Here is a 19472-nt window from a genome sequence, read left to right as displayed (position 1 = left end):
AAAAAAGGAAGAAGCTGTTCCGTGCTTTTACCTTGAATTCTGGCCTGAACACCCTATTTGTTGTGCTTTTATATTCCACAGGTGGGCAGTCTTTTTTCTGATTTATAGGAAATTGGCATGACATGCAATGTAACACACTAATTGTGCCCCCTGAACAACAACTTCAGCCCTTAATATTATACTCCAAGACTGCTAACGTTCCTGTGTCTTTTTTGCTTGGAAAGGCACTTCTGTTGTTGCGTTTTAAAAACACTAGAAAAATGGCTGCATATTGGAGGAGTCAGGTGTCTGAGATTCTTGCTTTGCATTGTAATCCATGCATTTCATCTCTGACAACATGAGAATGTTTGTGAATAGCCATCATATGCAAAACTGAAAGTAATGTTTTACTGCAGCAACACAACCAGTACTTTACCTGCATATATCCTGACTGGTTGGTGTAACAGATGTTTGACAGAAGATGCGAGGAGCAGAAACAGAGGTTGAACCACCAGCCTACAAGAAAAATAACACGTATGTTTTCACGTAAGTGTGTTTCACACAACAGGATTCTTTTTCTAACTACAATACATGATAATTGTTACACACAGAGAGAACATTATCCAGAGCAGTACACATGGGTGCAGAGAGAGAAAAAGGTAGCGGTGAGTTTACATCTTTATAAACAGCCATTTGATTACTGGTGGAGCCTCTTCTCTTTCCCTTCCTAGTTTTGACAATGAGGACTTCCGGGTTGACGCCTCCGGCAATGGTGGAGCTCCTCCGATCGGGAGGAACTTGCTCCGTGGAAACCAGGGTCTGACCGCCACAGTGAAGGCGGAGACCCACTGAAATCACAGGCGGAAGAAGCTTGTGAACTTGGGATTCGGCTGGCACCTTTTGCGCCTCCCCTACTCGCGGGGAAACCCTGTTTTGGGGATCCGGAGCGACGTGGGGTGAGTGGCGCGGTGCTTTGAATCGACTGCTTTTTTCACGGAGTAAAGCCGCATTGCTGTTGCCGGAGAGCGCTGACTTTTTCCTGCGGACAATTGGACTTTAAACAACTACCCGTGAGTAGAACGGAAAATTGGATCTTCAAATATCTTAATTTGGCATCGAAACGGGAAGGTTTTAAACAGGAAGTCCGCCTTCCTCTTTTGTAAATAGTTTGAAGCAAAGACGTTACAAGCTAAAGTCATGGAAAATCTTTGGTAAAGGATTAAATTTCCATTGGATAAAAACACCAAACCCCCCTTGGAAGCAGAAGAGGGGGGAAATTTTGAACCTAGCGAGCCTGCAGGAGAGAGTGAAAAATCAAATTACCACCGCTCTGAACCTGGAAACGGGCTGCTAGAAAAAGTGACGTTTTGGGAGAGTTCATTGACTGTGAACAGAACGTATTTGACAGCTAACTAAATAAGAGAAGTATACTGTTTCCATTGTCCTCTTCTGCGTTTAAAAAGGAGGAAAAGTAACTGAAAATTGAAACTATCTTTATTGCTTGAGTTGTGTTTGAAAGGATTGATACAAGTGGAGACTGTTTCCCTCTAGAGGGAGCTTTTGAAATTGTTACAGGAGTGGAACTGGGGAATCTCCAGCTGCAAGATAAGAAATTGTGAGAACCGGGAATTGACCTTGGACCATTTAAGAATGTTGACAGAAGCCATAGTGACCATATTATGTAAGATAAGCTACTCGCTGGAACAGCTTCATAACAAGACGGATGATATGACTATTAAAATTGATAACTTGGGACAAAAAGTGACTAATCTGAGACAAAAAGTGAGCACCAACACAGAAATAATTCAGGACTTGGTACAGGAATCTACTCTGGCAGGACAAATTGTGGAGGAGAAGGAGAAAGCTGTTGTTGTTGAACCTAAAGTAATACAAGAGGGATCCTTAGTTTTACAGAAGGAAATTGAGGACTATAGGTTGAGGCCTTTTATGATTGAATCTAGAAAAAGTCAGATTTTGAGGATCGGATCCTGGCTTGGAACTGAAGAAGGAAAGTTGGAAAGATCCCTCTATGCAGGGATTAACTGACTTTTGGGACATGGACTTGGGTTTGGAGGAGATTGAAGTTCTGGGGGCCTTTGGATTTGGAGGAGTCTTGAAACATGTTCTGAAACACTTTATGGATCTTAGCTTCAACTATGGAAATTTGGCTGACCTGTCCAGAAGGAATAAAAGTATTGTTGGGTCGGAGTCTTCCCGAGATCTGCTCTTTAGCATTAAAGAATATGAAGAAGACCTGCAGAAGGGACCTGGAAAAGAGTCAAGAGCCTCGGATATAAGATCGCCAGGTTGATGGACTATATGGAATTGACGGAAAGGACTGGCAGAACCCAAAACCAGGGAGAGGAGATGGTGGAAGAAGATTGGAAAATTTAAAGTTTATATATAGAAATACCGTAAAATTAATGAGTGATAGAAAAATGGTGGAATGAAATTTTATGGCCTTAGCAGAAATGTTATAAGGAGTTAAGCATATATAAGTATTTTATCTTTAATGGAAAATAAGGTTAAAAATATGTTAAGATATTTATATTATGATAGAAAATAGAGAAAGATGGAAAGGATTTGCTGAAACAATTAATAGAAGTGGAATACAAAGAGGGAGGTGAGAGGAGGTCGAGGAAACAAGGGAATGAAAGATAGATATGGAAAAGGTGTGATGTATGTTTTTAAATGGTTTTTGTTTTGCTTTGTTTAGGGTTAGGGTGGGTTAGGGTTTTGTTTAGTTTAGTTTAATGTGTTTAGGGTGTGTTTTGTATTGTTTATATATTATACTGTATTGTCTTTTCTTTCTTTTGTTTTTTCTTCTTTTTCTCCTTCTTTTTTCCTTTTCTGTAATCTTTAAAAGTAATAAATATTTTTTTAAAAAAAATAGTTTTGACAATGAGAATGGAATGAGTGATTTGACATGACAAAATAATACAATTAAAGGAGCCAGAATAGCCTATAATTTCTTGTATGAATTTGCTTCCTAAGGCAACCTTCTCCAAAACCCAGTGAGGATGTTCTATTTTGATGACCAATTTTGTTCAGCATCCAAAAATAGTCCTCTTGCCTTTTTAGTTTTTTAACAACAGGAATTATATTTACTTCTGCACTGTTGTATGAAAGCTCTGCTTAAAGTTGACCGTGATTAAGTGGTATACAAATTGTTAAACCAAAATTAAAGAAGTCTTGTCAGTAGACCCATTTATTAATCTGCGATCCATTTACTAAGTACAGAGTTCAATCTCTTAGCCAAATAGCCAGATTTTAAGATACTGGCTGAGCAGAGCTATTGGTCTGAAAGTATAAGATGTTTCCCTTGTTTACCTACAGATATAAGGTTTGATATGTTTCAAGTCTCTGGGAAATCTTATAGCATTTATGAAATGTTCCAATAAAGGATTTTTAAAAACAACAACAGCAACCCTACAATGTTTCCCTTCTGCCCTCTCCTTCTGCAATTTCACATACTAAAATGCTGAACTTCTAACAAAAAATTGTAACTTGTCCCAAAGATCAAACCTCATATCTGAGGATACAAAAGCAGCTAATGTAACTTTTTTTTAGAAAGGAATCCTGAGGATCCCGGAAATCACAGGCCAGTTAGTTTAATGTCTGGCCCATAGAAGAATAAACCCTGTTGAAGCAGAACCAGCATGGCTTCTGCAAGGGCAAGTGCTGTCTCACTAATCTATTAAAGGTCTCTGAGAGTGGAAACAAGCATATAGTTAGTAGTGACCTAGTTGACATAATGGACTTGGATTTTCAGCGAAGTACCTTGTGAAAATCTCTTGAGTAAGCTTCGCAGCCATGGAGTACGAGGACCTCTTGTGGATCAGGGATTGGTTAAGCAACAGGAAGCAGAGATCTGAATAAATGGACAGTTTTCCAATGGAGGGGTGTGAAACATGGAGTCCCTCAAGAATTAGTACCAGGCCCCATGCTTTCTAACTTGCCCATATCTAGAGTTAGGGATGAGCAGTGAGGTGGCCAGGTTTGCTAATACTAATCTTTTTAGGGTGGCTAAAACAAAAAAGTTTGTGAAGAGCTCCAAAGGGAACTCTCCAAACTGAGTGAAATGCAGTACAGTGGTACCTCGGTTTAAGAACAGTCCTGTTTACGAATTATTCGGTTTACAAACTCCACAAAACCAGAAGTAGTGTTCTGGTTTGCGAACTTTACCTCGTCTATGAACGTAAGCCAAATGGTGGAAGGGCACCGGCGGCGGGAGGCCTCATTAGGGAAAGCATGTCTCAGTTTAAAAATGGTTTCGGTTTAAGAACAGACTTCCAAAACGGATTAAGTTTGTAAACCGAGGCACCACTGTATAAAAAGATTCAGCATCAACAAGTGTAAAGTGATGTACATTGGGGCAATACCCCCCCCCCCCAATTCTCTTGGCGGTGACTGACCGGGGACAAAATATTGAGGTCATAATGAAGATGTTGACCCAGTGCACAGAAGCTTTGAGAAAGGTGAATTCCATACTAGGGATCACTAGGAATGAAACTGAAAATAAAACTGCCAATATCATAATCCTCCCGCAGAGGACCTTAAGGTCCATGAATAACCATAGTTTAGAGGTCCTGGGCCCTCAGGAAGTCAGACTATCCTCCACCCAGGCCAGGGCCTTTTCAGTGATGGCTCCGACCTGGTGGAATGTTCTGTCCCATGAGACTAGGGCCCTGCAGGATTTAACCTCCTTCTTTCGGGCCTGTAAGACAGAGCTATTTCACCTGGCCTTTAATTTGAATTCAGACTGATCTTTTATTTCCCTTCTCTTCCTTCCCCCTCCCCTTTTATGAAGATCACCCACTCCGAGACCCCACAGCTAATTCTCCCCTGGCCTCCTCGCCGGCCCAAGTAGGACCAATTCAACCAGCTAGCCCTGGGGATTATCTAATTGATTTTTGAATTTTATTGTTATTCATGTTTTTATACTGCATTTTATGCTGCTTTTATAATTAAGTGTTTTAAAGTGTTTTAAATTTGTTGTTAGCCGCCCTGAGCCCGGTTTTTGAACCAGGAAGGGCGGGGTATAAATAAATTATTATTATTATTATTATTATTATTATTATTATTATTATTATTATTATTATTTTATGCAAAGCTATGGTGCAGCCACATTTGGAATAGTTTGTACAGTTCTGTTTGCCTCACCTCCAAAAGGATATTGTAGAGCTGAAAAGAGCAACCACAATTATGAAGGAGATGGAGCAATGAGGAAAGATTACAACATCTGGAGCTTCTTAAGTTTAGAGAAGAGGAGAGTAAGAAGCAACATGACAGAAGTGTATAAAATGATGCATAGAGAGTAGAAAGTAGATAAGGGAAAGTCCGCCCCCCCCCTCTCTCACAACACTAGCACTTAGGGACAGCCCATGAAGCTGAATGTCTGAATATTCAGAATAGGTAAGAAAATCCTTCTTCATTCAGTGCATACTTAAACTATGGAACTGCCTCCCCCCAGGAGCAGTGATGGCCACCAACTTGGATGGCTGTAAAAGAGGACAGGACAAATTCATGGAGAAGAAGGCTATCAATGGATACGCTCTGCCTCCATGGTCATGCTTCTGATTCCCAGTTGCTGGAAACTGTACTGGGGGTGGGGTGGGGGTGCTCTTGTGTTAATAATAATAATAATAATAATAATAATAATAATAATAATAATTTATTTGTACCCCGCCCATCTGGATGGGTTTCCCCAGCCACTGTGTGCGGATTCCAACCAAGACCAAAGATACACTAAGATGTCACACATTAAAAACTTCCCTAACCAGGACTGCCTTAAGATGTCTTCTGAATGTCAGGTAGTTGTTTATCTCTTTGACATCTGATGGGAGGGCATTCCACAGGGCGGGCGCCACTACTGAGAAAGCCCTCTGCCTTTTTTCCTGTAGCTTTGTTTCTCGCAATGAGGGAACCACCAGAAGGCCCTCGGCGCTGGACCTCAGTGTCCGGGCAGAACGATGGGTCCTGCTTGTAGGTTTCCCAAGGCATCTGACCGGCACTCTGAGAACAGGATGCTGGACCAGATGGGCCACTGCTCTGATCCAGCATGCTCTTCCTATGTTCTTAAGATTTAATTTTTTTAATAGTCTACTTTAATATTTCTGCTGCTACAGGTTCTTGTAACCTCTTCTTCTTCTGAGAATTGAGCAATGCCTTATCTTTGCTATAAAAAAATTTCTAATCTTGTCCGCCAATAAATTTTCTAGAGCATAGAATCTGCTGTTAAAATTAAGAAATCCCCCTGCTATTTCCTTAGTTATTGGCTAATTTTTTTGCAGTGGTGGAATGAGATCATTTTGCTTCTTTTTCAATAAAATAACAAGCAGTTAGTCTGCCTTGTCTACCTCTTCATTTCTCAAATGTTTTTAGTTTAGGGAAATACAGCACCTTCTCCATCTGAGTACAATTTAGCACTTTTCCTTGCTCCTTTCAGTTTTTTAAATTATTATTATAAACTTCTCTAAAATACATGATTGCATGGTCTCTCTGCAAGAAACTAATTTGGGAGGTGAGCTGAAAAACCTGATGGCTCAATAATGGCCACTGACTGGTGGTAAGGTATATCAGAAAGCAGTACCGTGATTTTGGAGATGGCTCTGCCAATACTTGGACTAAAAACTCCAAGGTCAAAACCTCTCCAACCTTATAGCCCACCCAGTCTCATATTCACTCTGCCTTCCAAACTGCACACTCAGGGCGGGTGAAAATGGAATGTGCTGTGCACAAGAGTGGGGTGCCGTTCCAGTACAGAGTATCTTTTTATCTTTTGCATCATTAGCTCAAGGACATTTCCATCCACAATCCCCAAAGTCTAAATTATCTAAACTATCTTACTTTTAAAAGACATCTGAAGGCAGCCCTGTTTGGGGAAGTTTTTAATGTTTAATGCTGTATTGTGTTTTTATTATTTGGTTGGGAGCCGCCCAGAGTGGCTGGGGAAACCCAGCTAGATGGGCTGGGTATGTATGTATCTATGTATAAATAAATAAATATTATCATCATCATCATCAACATCATCATGTAGGCAGACATAACCAAATACAATTTGAACTGCAAAACATCCCTTTCAGCAGCACCCTGTGCAACGCCAAAATTTGGCACGCACCCAACCTCTCGCTCTCCACGTCCAGAGCGACTGAACCAGTCACGCTCTCCTAAATCCAACTCTGCAACAAGTCTCTGACATGCCCCCAAAATAAATGACAGCTCTCAGGATACAGTGGTACCTCCTGTTACATACGCTTCAGGTTACATATGCTTCAGGTTACAGACTCCATTAACCCAGAAATAGTACCTCAGGTTAAGAACTTTGCTTCAGGATGAGAACAGAAATCGTGCTCCGGCGGCACAGCAGCAGCAGGAGGCCCCATTAGCTAAAGTGGTGCTTCAGGTTAAGAACAGTTTCAGGTCAAGAATAAACCTCCGGAACGAATTAAGTACTTAGCCTGAGGTACCACTGTACTTCAAACCTCCAGAGCCAGCCACCACACAGCCCACCCAACAAACGACCCAAGTAAGGAATCTCAACCCCCAGGGAAAATGGCTGTCTAGGAGCCCAGAACTCAGAGGGGGCACACAGCATGCTCCATGAGAGAAGGGGGGTGGAGAGGGCACTTTGCTCTTCCAAGATCTGTCCCAAAACACACAGATAATCCCAATCTGTTTGAGAATGCTCCCCTGAGAGAAACAGCAGCACCTGTCATAATGTTGGAATTCATGTACACATGGCAAGACCCAAACTCAGCCCCAGTCCTTGGCATGCCTACTGCAAAGTCTGTGCTGTTCACATCAGAGGCACTTCCTCCTTTGGCACCACAAATACCTTCCTTCAACAACCCCAGCGCTCAGTGCACTGTGGACACAAACTCCCGTTTGTTCTCCCCATTGGAGTAATCGAGAACCCAGACTATTGGCAGCCTAAGGTAACACAACCGTCATCATTCCACTTTCCCTCTCCAGCTACCAATGTTCATGATGTGGCAGGATCAAAACACTTCTGCTGATCAGTTCACTACTCTCACAGAACCAGGCCCATGCATGCTTATGCAGAATCATAGAAGCCCCCCAATAATATATGTGAGGGAGCCCCCCTAAAAACTTGATGGGTGTTGTTGAGGGTGTGAACAACCTATATAGTCCACATACCACCTAATGATACACAGCCATAGTATGAAACCATATGACCACAAAGTATATTAAATTACTTAATTATGAATAAGAGTTAAAAACCTATCCACAAAGATGTGGCTAAACTCATCCATGACAAATAGTAATGAACTCTAACATCCCCAGAGGCACAGATAGATTCAAAACTCATGTTTACTAAGAGCCAGCATGGGTTTCTCAAAAACAAGTAACGAAAAACAAATCTTACTCTCACACACCTCCCTTTTTAAAAAAATTGTTGTCATTTTTCACAACAGTCTGGTTATTGACATAAGCATATACAAAATGCAGAAAGAATGATAAGCACAGAGACCTGAAATCTCCTAAACAAATGAAAAATAAAGAAGTATTACACAATACCTGTTCTTTCTCTTTCACCTTGTTCTTAGAGACTCTGGAAAAAGTTACATCCCGGGCTGGAATCACAGAGATTTGATGCAATGGCATATTCATCACACCACCAATATAGAATTGGCCCTCTCTTGTAGATGACGTTCTGGATATTAAGTGCACTATCTGCCTTTGCTAAGCCATACACCTAAAAAATAAATATCATGGGGTGAATTAGCAGAAAACTGATGAGAAAATTATTTCCAATATTGTATTTATATGCCACCCAGTAACGAAAGTTTCATGGGTGTTTTACAAGTAAAAGTACATGAAAATAAAATTTAATGCAGAATAAAACCAGTATAGCATTACACAGATAACAGGTCTCTATAACAATAAATTCTCACCACCCTCAGCAAACTATAGTTTGCAAAAAAATAAAATTAAAAAATATGAGGGTAGGCATGACCAATCAATTGGGATAAAATAATGCAGTTCTGTACGGTATACACATATTTGGTGTAAAATATTACGTTTCCTAATTGGCTACATTTATGGAACTAGTTATTTCTTTTGACACCTCACTTTCCTTATCTCAGCCTAATAATTCCCATTTATGGAATGCTCTCCACAGAGAGGCTCGTCTGGCACCTTCATTAAGTACCTTTAGGCACCAAGTGAAAATGTTTCTCTATAACCTGGCCTTTGGTTGATTAATATTCTATGGCCTTTTAAATGTTTTTGTGGGAGGGTTTTATTTTTTAATTCTGTATTTTGTGTCCTCATTTTGTATTTTTATGTTGTGAGATACCCTGTGATCTTTGGATGAATGGTGGTATACAAATTTAATAAATAAAATAAAATAATTGTCACAACTTCTCCATAATTTAACACTGCCATCTCTTGCCTATGCCATTAAACCAGGCTGCACAGTGGAGGCACACCATCTCTAGCCCTTTCGAGAACAAGGACTGCATTGCTCCTTCTCAGCCCCTCTTGGGGCCACATGTCAGCGGTGAATGTGGCCCAAAAAGACCACATATGCACACATCCACACCAGAACGCATTGCACATTAGAGCACACATTCAAATGCAGACCTGAGACCCACAAACCAGCAAAAAGCCTGCCCACCCCACTCTTTAACTGATCAAAGAATTGATTGTGGCACGGGATTAATCATCACCAGGATCACAGGTAAAGGTTGACCAGATGAGGAAGAGTTATATGCATATTGCCTAAGTTTATGAGCTGCCAACAACTAGTCCTGGAAAGGCTACGGCAATGAAAGCAGGAGTAGGCAAGTTCCCCCCCCCCCCACTGAGACCTGGATTCTCTTGGAAGTAATCTGTCAGCAGCGAGTGGACGATAAATGCTGGTGGTTGTGGCCAGAGGGACTCTCTCTTCTCTCACAGCCCTCTTTTTCCTGGTAGATAACACAGGATCATGGGAGCGAGGAGGAAATTTTAAACCTCTCCCCTCCCTGTGACTCCCTCCCCTCACTGCCCCATGCTACTCAAGGTACCTGGGGAACAAGTGAGTGTGGGGAAAAGGAGGCTGAACTGCAAAAAGGGTTTATCTTGCAGGAGAGGAGAGGGGAGAGTGTTCCTTAACTGGGATGCCATTACTGAGAAGGACATCTGGTAGGTCATGGATCCTCTGTCCTTGTTGTGTAAAAGTATCACCTAGAGGGGCTCCCCGTTCCCAGGCAGAATAGAAAATGGGTTCCAAGCCACTCAGGCTTTGCATATCAAAATTAATATACTGAATTGGGCTCCATGATGAATAGGTATGGAGTACAGATATTTAAGGACATGGTCATGAAAGGTAAAGTCCATCAGAATCTCAGATGCTACATATTCCATTAGCTTCAGCCTCCAAACCATTTTCAAAGGTAGCCCTTCATAAAGACAGCAGAAACAGGAGCATAGTTGACTGTGACCAGGCAATTCCTGGTCCAAAATGGCTGGAGCTAACAAACCCACTTGAACTGGAGAAAGGCACTCCACATCACCCAGACCCCCTTAGGTCACAAATCACCGCAGAATCCATCAGTACCCCAAAGACTACACACCAGGCCTTTTAGGAGGTGTCCAAAACAAGCTGCCTTCCTATTTGCTGGATCTAGAAACTAAGCCACAGCACTTCCGTATTGTCAGGATTCAGTTTCAATATTTTGTATATTTGTATTTGTATAAAATATTATGTGTTTAAACACATCAAAACAAAAAAACAGACGTCTGAGTGCTATTCCTATGTTACCTGCCAGCTTCAACTGGAAACTGGAAAATTTTAATGCCTGTATCATAGTAGCAAAAGACATTAAGTCAGCTGCTAAAATTAACTTGGACCCCATTTTTATCAGCTCTAAGTAGGGGGTATTTCCCCTCATGATACATAAAAACATCTTGAAAATGAATATGCCACACTTTTAACGTGTGTGTGCCTCCAATTCATATTCTGCAATCCTTTTTCAACAGAATAACCAACTACTGTACTTAGCCCATTTATTTGGACCAGGAACCTGACGCCATATTGCAAAGAAAAACTCCAATTTCAGTGAATAGTTGAGAGAATTAACCTGCTGTGTTTCAGCATCTATCACAACCTCACAGCTGGTGGAAGTGAGACAAGAGGAGCAGGGCAGCCACTGGGTATCTCTGAGGTCAAAGTGCCTCAAGAAACCCAAACCCAAATCAATTCTTACCTGACATGATGGCAAGCCAGGGAAATTTCCAAGCCTAGGCAACCACACCTTTGAATCTTATTTCTGCACAGTCTCCCAAATAGGAAAATCAAATTCCAAATGGGCAAAAATTGTCCTTGCCGTGAGCCTAGGCAGAAAGAGAAGTTGAGAAAATAAATCACAAGTAAACGAGTAAACTTTATGATCACTTGAGGACCTCAAGTCCAAGTACTGACTCTCACTATGTGCAGCATGTTCAGTTGCAATGTTGAATTAGGAAGGTCTTCAGCTCAGATGCACTCCGTGTGTTAAAGGTTCCAGAGCACACTAGACTCCTCTGAGACACCATAAATCAGCCTGGAAGTCAAAGCAGCACGAAGCTAGGGATTCTTTGTGCTGTAAGATAGGGAGCTGCCCTACACTGTTCCCTTTCCAAAAATATACTATATAAGCATGACTATTAATATGTGCAAAAGCATTAGTGAACTCTTGGGAGTGGATTCCAGTGGGACTTTAAACTCCAACCAAATTTTAGGGGATGTAAATGAATACTTGCACCATATTTTGAACCTACTTTTGCAAACAGATATGCGCTCCGTGATTTGATGCTAGTATCCTATGCAAAAATCATGAAGACCAGACCCATTGGAATTAGTGCTTTGGATCAATGTTTGTGTCATAGAAGTGCTGGCAAGGGCCAGACCTGTAATTTTTACTCTACATCCTATGGATCAATAATAGAACTACAGAATCGTAGAAAAGGAACCTGAGAGTCATCTAGTCCAACCCTCTGCGATGCAGGAAAATCAATATAAGCTTTCATTCAATGGTTTTGAGAGGATCCCCTCTGAAAATCATACAATGATCCACTTTTTATTCACTATGCAGTAGGTTTTCACCGTCACCTGTGTTAATTTTGTATCTCCCAATATTCTGGTAATGGCTAAACACCACACATCAGCCACACTATTATGTGACTAATTTGAACCCAATGTGTTTTGACTATATGCAATTTTCTATTTAGGTGCCATCCCTGGAACGTAGTTTGTGTGATTCGCAGGATTAGACAAAAGTTCCATTTAGATCAACATCATAGCGTTTCTTACAGTGGAAAATCAGATTGTGTCTAAAAACAGGGCATGAAAACAATATCCCCTCTCAAAGCAACTGGTACATTGCCTCCAAGGTTCCATACAACTATTATGTATGGCAAGCACTCAGTGATCCAAGTATCCTCCAAGAGTATTTCTACTTTTCTTAATATTGTTTCTGTGTCCAGGGCAGCTGTCTACCAGCTCCATCAGGTATACTGACTGAGACCCTACCTGCCTGTGCGTTATCTCACCAGAGTGGTACATGCTCTGGTTATCTCCTGCTTGGACTACTGCAATGCGCTCTACGTGGGGCTACCTTTGAAGGTGACTTGGAAACTACAACTAATCCAGAATGTGGCAGCTAGACTGCTGATTGGAAGTGGCCGCTAGAACCACACCGGTCCTAAAGGATCTTCATTGGCTCCCAGTGTGTTTCTGGCCTCGGTCCAGTATACGTGAAGGAGCGTCTCCACCCCTATCATTCACTGAGGTCCTCCTCCAAGGGTCTTCTGCTGGATCCCTCACTGGAATTAGTGAAGTTATAGGGAACCAGGCGGAGGGCCTTTTCAGCAGTGGCACCCTTCCTGTAGAACACCCTCCCATCAGATGTCAAGGAGATAAAGAACTAGTCGTATCTCGGAAGTTGAATGGACTCCATTCCGGAAGTCTGTTTGACTTCTGAAACGTTCAGAAACCAAAGTGCGGCTTCTGATTGGCTGCAGGAAACTCCTGCAGCCAATTGGAAGCCACGTCAGACGTTTGGCTTCCAAAAGGATGTTCAAAAACCGGAACATTCACTTCCAGTTGTAATCATTCGGGAGCCGGAATGTTCGACTCCCAAGGCGTTCGGTAGCTGACATATGACTGTACACAACTTTTAGAAGACATCTGAAGGCAGCCCTGTATCGGGAGGTTTTTAATGTTTGATTTTTTGTTTGTTTGTTTGTATATATGCTGTAACCTGCCTAGATGGCTGGGGAAATCCAGCCAGATGGGCGGGGTATAAATAATAAATTATTATTATTATTTTAAAATGTAAGCTAGTGGTCCCCACCACTTCCTGTGACAATACAGCAGACCTGCAAATTATGTGCATTTAACTCGTGAACTTTCAGCTTCAAATTTTTTTGCAAGAAAAAAGAAGGGTGGCAAAAACCGGGTGGACATCCAAAAAAAACAAACTGGCAATTCCACCCGCGATTGCACCCATTGCATTTTAACTATATGTGATTTTGGCTTTACGTGTTAAGTTGCTGTTGTGCTGTACATTTCATATATTTGTTCACAGTACTTTCTTGTCTGCTGTCAACCTTCTACCCAAGTTTCTCCACACCATAATGCCCCCAACCTCTACCATGCTCTGCCTCAGTCACCTTTTGTATAAACTAAAAAGGTCCAGATTGCTACTGCCTTTCCACCACAGAGGAAATGCTCTGGACCCTGATCATCTGGCTACATCTTTTCTGCACTTTTCCCAAGGCGGAGTTGCCGGCCACGCCCCGCCCCCCCTTTTGGAGGGAAACCTGCACATAGCATCCCACATGCTGTTGCCCCACGGATTTGTATGAGACCAGATCTTCACACAGGGGCAGGGGTTCCCAGCCGTAGCCCCCCACTATCCCCTTCCCAACCACATACCCTCCAACATTTCTCTGATGAAAATCGGGATGTCCTATTCAAATAATAGCAACAACAACAAGAAGACAACAATAATGATAATATTTATACCCCGCCATCTGACTGGGTTGCCCCATAAATTCTGGGCAGCTTCCCACATCTATAAAAACAAAATAAAAAATTTAAAAGTTCAGATGCTCAGGGGTCACGTCCCTGCATACCTTCCAACATTTCTCTGATGGAAATTAAGACCTCCTACTCAAATTATTAATAATAATAATTATTATTATTCGCATCCCTGCAAACCTTCCAACATTTCTCTGATGGAAATTCAACAACAACAATAATAATTTTACTATTTATACCCACCCCCATCTGACTGGGCTGCCCCACACACTCTGGGCAGCTTCCCACATCTACAAAAACATAATAAAACATTGGAAAAGTTCCTTATACGGGGCTGCCTTCAGGTGGCTGCAGGGTCGCATCCTGGCGTCCCTTCAACATTTCTCTGATGGAACTAGGGACCTCCTACTCAAATAATAATAATAATAATAATAATAATAATACTTTTATACCCACCCCCATCTGACTGGGTTGCCCCACACACTCTGGGCAGCTTCCCACATCTACAAAAACGTAATAAAACATTGGAAAAGTTCCTTACACAGGGCTGCCTTCAGGTGGCCGGAGGGTCGCATCCTGGCGTCCCTTCACCATTTCTCTGATGGAAATAGGGACCTCCTACTCAAATAATAATAATAATAATAATACTATTTGTACCCACCCCCATCTGACTGGGTTGCCCCCCACACTCTGGGCAGCTTCCCACATCTTTAAAAACGTAATAAAACATTGGAAAAGTTCCTTGTACGGGGCTGCCTTCAGGTGGCTGGAGGGTCGCATCCTGGCGTCCCTTCAACGTTTCTCTGATGGAACTAGGGACCTCCTACTCAAATAATAATAATAATAATAATAATAATAATAATAATACTATTTGTACCCACCCCCATCTGACTGGGTTGCCCCCCACACTCTGGGCAGCTTCCCACATCTTTAAAAACGTAATAAAACATTGGAAAAGTTCCTTGTACGGGGCTGCCTTCAGGTGGCTGGAGGGTCGCATCCTGGCGTCCCTTCAACGTTTCTCTGATGGAACTAGGGACCTCCTACTCAAATAATAATAATAATAATAATAATAATAATAATAATACTATTTATACCCACCCCCATCTGACTGGGTTGCCCCACACACTCTGGGCAGCTTCCCACATTTACAAAAACGTAATAAAACATTTGAAAAGTTCCTTATAGGGGGCTGCCTTCAGGTGGCTAGAGGGTCGCATCCTGGCATCCCTTCACCATTTCTCTGATGGAAATAGGCACCTCCTACTCAAATAATAATAATAATAATAATAATAATACAATTTATACCCACCCCCATCTGACTGGGTTGCCCCACACACTCTGGGCAGCTTCCCACATCTACAAAAACGTAATAAAACATTGGAAAAGTTCCTTATACGGGGCTGCCTTCAGGTGGCCAGAGGGTCGCATCCTGGCGTCCCTTCACCATTTCTCTGATGGAACCAGGGACGTTGTCTGAAGGGAAAGCGGGACGTTTCAGGGTCTAATCAAAAACAGGGACCCTGCGAGGCTCTGCGCCCCCCAACCCGCCTCGCAGCGCCGCTTCCAGGGCGGCTCCCGCCTCCGCTCCCCCGCGCCGCTTCTCCGGCTACGGGCGCTGCTCCTGCCCGGCGGCGCGGAGGGAGACGAGGCCCCGGCGCCGGCTTCCCTGGCGGCGAGGCCCTTCTCCCCTCAGAGCGCTCACCTCGCCGCCGCCGCCGCCTCACGGGGAGGCCGACCAGGCCGCCGCCGCCGCCGACCAGGCCGCCGCCACAGCCATAGCCAGGCCGAAGCCCCGCGGCCCGCCTGCCGAGCGAGGCCTCCGAAGGGGCACCTGTGGCGCCCGCCGAGCCGGAGCAGCACGACGACGGAGACGACGAGCCCCGGCCGCCTCTCGCGATTGGCCGAGGGGGGAGGGGGAGGGGCCTGGATAGACCCCGCCCCTCTCCGCCGGTCGAGCGCGGAGGGATTCCGACCGCGGGTTTGTTCCGCGCGGTTCAGACGCCGCTTACCTGCTGCAGGTGAACCTCAAGAAGTCGGGTCGCAAAAAAAAGATGAGGCCGTGAAATCCGGGAAAATTCACTTGGAAAAGAAAAGAAAGCCGATTTATTTATTTTGGAAACAGGAGCTTTTTGTTAAGGATGGAACAATTTAAAAGGCAAGGACTGCTTGCTTATGACACGTGTGTGCTCTCTGTGATTGTGTGTGTTTGGATCTAGAGGTCGACACGCGCGTTTCCACCACGAGAAGACACACGATCAGCTGCAAAAACAAGAGTTTATGCTGAAAACAAAAGCGAAGAAAATGCGACGCTGACATACAAAGCACTTCGCATTTGTGATTTTGAAGGAAAATGCAGCCAATCGACTTTAAATTCTTTCACTGCAATGGTTCAGCAGCCAGCAGATTTTTTTTAGGAAACTTGTGGTTTCCCCCCCTTTTATTGGTTATTTATTTTATTATTCAGAGGCTTACACTATATCACTGCAGTTTGGCCAGAGCAAAATAGATCCAAACTATCTGAGCAGGGAGAAGTCTGTAGTTCTGAAATGTTGACTATAATATAAAAATAACTTCAGATATCAAGGCAGAGGACTTTTCTGAAAGGATGTGCTCTGCAGGCTTCAGCTTCCCAGGAAGAGCTGCTTCCGGCACATTTCTGGCAATTCATAGCTGAAGGCTAACCAATGTCCTAATCATATCCTCAAATAAAGAGGCATTTCCCTTCTCAATAAGCTGTTTATAGCAGCCCCATTACATCTGGATAGTACAAATTCATATTTTCCCATGCACTGATGAAATAGCATGTAATGCATTTATTTGGGCTTGTTGACTGGCAGAAGTTGCGCCACCATGAACTGAGTCAACCTTGGGTGCTCTTCTGTGGTTACAAGTTAACATTCAGAATTACAAAAATACATAGCAAATTCCTCTACACTTGATTTCTCTGGAACTGTGATTACTTAAGGAGGCAGCTCTTTATTCAGGGAATTTGCGTAATTTCTTCCAATGCAATGCCACAATATTCTTGAATGTGCTTTGCAGTGGCGTAGCGTGGGTTGTCAGCACCCGGGGCAAGGCAAGTAATTTGCGCCCCCTAACCCGTGGATTTGCGCCCCCTAACCCATGGATTTGCGCCCCCTAACCCATGGATTTGCCCTAACCCCAGACGTTGCGCCCGGTGCGGCCGGCCCCCCCTGCACCCCCCACGCTACGCCACTGGTGCTTTGCAATGCAAAGCAGCAATGTATTTCTGTCTTTGGCAGCTCTTAGGTTTGCTTGTGTTTTTGTGTTTTTTAAAAAAGCATTACAGATCCAAAGCTCCAACACGAGCTGGATGCACAAATAATTGTAGTTGGATGTATAAATTCTGTTTTTAATTGGACAGCACACATTTCACCAGGAACATTTCTCACTTCATTATCAAACTGGGCAGACACACTGCGAAATACAAAGGGACAAAGTACCGTATTTTTCGCTCTATAGGACGCACCAGACGATAAGACGCACCTAGTTTGGGGGGGAAGAAACAAGGGGAAAAAAATCTGAATCCCAGAAGCCAGAACAGCAAGAGGGATCTGGCTTCTGCGATAGCCTCATGCTGTTCTGGCTTCTGGGATAGCCACTGAAGCCTCTCCCGGGTAGCCTCTGCCCTCTGTACCTTCCCCCATCTCCCGCAAGAACCGTGTGCTTTTTAAAGGAGGTGGGGGAAGAGACAGAGTCGCACGCTCTGTCCCTTCCCCCCACTTCCCACAAGAGCCTTCGTCCTGCTGCCCTACAGAGGCTTCGCAGGGGCTAGCCAAAAGCCAGAATAGCTAGAGCTGGTCTAGCTTTGCGCGAAGCCTCTGCAGGGCATGGGGAGCCTTCATCCCCATGTCCTGCGGAGGCTTCTGGGACAGCCCGCAAAGCCTCCGGAGCGCAGTGGGATAAAGGCTGCCCAGCGCTCCCTCTCCCTGTTCTGGCTTAGCCGCGCAGCCTGCATTCGCTCCATAAGATGCACACACATTTTCCCTTTTGTGTAAGGAGGGGAAAAGTGCATCTTATAGAGTGAAAAATACGGTAATTGGACGAAGAGGCGTTATAACAGCCCATTCTGTGTTGGCTGCACGCTTTATCTTGTTTTGCTCTCTCCACCTCCATTGTGTACACTAATTTCAGGAAAGGCTCTACCATGTGGAGTGCTTCAGCTCAGTCCTGCAGAGCAGTGGTGTTGCTTGGGTTCCCATCTTCGCATGTGCTCCCACTTACATGCGCGCCAAAACCGGCGCTGAAAGGGGGCGGGGTGGAACGGGGCAGCGGCAGAATGGGGGAACCCCAGTGTAAGTGGCTCTCACCGGGGTGCCACAGAAAGAACGTGTTTGGTCAAGGGAGCTGTGGACTCAAAAGAGTTGAAAACCACTGCCGTAGGGTATATAGTGGTACCTCAGGTTACATACGCTTCAGGTTACATACGCTTCAGGTTACAGACTCCGCTAACCCAGAAATAGTGCTTCAGGTTAAGAACTTTGCTTCAGGATGAGAACAGAAATTGTGCTCCGGCGGCGTAGCAGCAGCAGGAGGCCCCATTAGCTAAAGTGCTGCTTCAGGTTAACAACAGTTTCAGGTTAAGAACGGACCTCTGGAACGAATTAAGTACTTAACCTGAGGTACCGCTGTATTCTGGACTGCACACACAGCTGACGTTCAGCACAAAGCAGTCCTGTTGGGCTCTAATGCTCTATGAACACGCTCCATGTTTTCATGTGTGCTGCCAGAGAATATTAGGGAAGCTGCCATTACTAATCTTCTTAAAAATTTAATACCTCTACTCAAGCTCGGCGCAGAATCCCGTTTTTAATTGCGATCAACCAGCTGTTTGGGAGAAGTCCACAAGCAGGGCATGACAGTAGCACCTGTAACTTGTTTGTGGTGCAGCAACTAGGGCAGTAAAGAGCCTTTAAGAAGACGGAGTCCCAGCCTTCCTGGAACACATTTGGGAAACAGAAGGGTTCCCTGCTTCTGGAAGAGACTCCAGTAATAAGAATGTGGCCGCAGCCTGCCTTTGGAAAGGTGTTTGACTGTCCCTTGCAAGCAACAGCGACACGTGATGTCCTCTCCCAGATGTTGCAAGGTGTTCACATAGAGACAAACTGCCGTGATTGTGTAGGCAGGCTGCGTATAGCCACATGTTACTTCATCAAATGCTTCCCAGGCAATGGATGGGGTTTGACGGCGAATCTATGAGATTACCCAAGCCATGTTTGTCTTAATAGTATTTCACACAATTTTCAAGGCCATTTTGATGGTGGCAATCACCCCAGGCATGATGCCAAAGCTACCGGGTTCCTCCTCATGGCCCAGAGTTTTTCCTGCAGCAGGAATTATTGCAGTTTTCACAACATAGTCAAAGAGTGTGTTTATTGATGGGTTCTTGCACAGTTTACTTTTATTCTTTAAAAAAACAACAACAAGACTAAAGCAA

The 19472-nt window shown here is 43.7% G+C and overlaps 1 protein-coding gene and 1 long non-coding RNA gene across 2 annotated transcripts in view; one reads left to right on the top strand and one right to left on the bottom strand.

The window, feature by feature from the left end:
* Window positions 1-8653, bottom strand: part of LOC310767565 (uncharacterized protein) — a 30824-nt gene extending 22171 nt beyond the window's left edge. The window contains exons 1-2 of the mRNA XM_083624699.1: window positions 8521-8653; window positions 416-495 (exon numbers count right to left, since the gene is read on the bottom strand). Of these exons, the coding sequence (XP_083480825.1) occupies window positions 416-495; window positions 8521-8613 (173 nt within the window). The 5' untranslated portion in view covers window positions 8614-8653. The remainder of the gene's footprint in view (window positions 1-415; window positions 496-8520) is intronic.
* On the top strand, window positions 8580-15769 carry LOC310767611. Its single transcript, XR_014550962.1, has 3 exons — window positions 8580-8719; window positions 11234-11316; window positions 15708-15769. It is a non-coding gene; the product is annotated as an uncharacterized lncRNA (long non-coding RNA).
* The last annotated feature ends 3703 nt before the right edge of the window (window positions 15770-19472 follow it).

Source organism: Podarcis filfolensis (assembly GCF_964270895.1).
Source record: "Podarcis filfolensis genome assembly, chromosome: 7".
Lineage (NCBI taxonomy): Eukaryota > Metazoa > Chordata > Lepidosauria > Squamata > Lacertidae > Podarcis > Podarcis filfolensis.
This window is presented reverse-complemented; position numbering and strand designations above follow the sequence as displayed.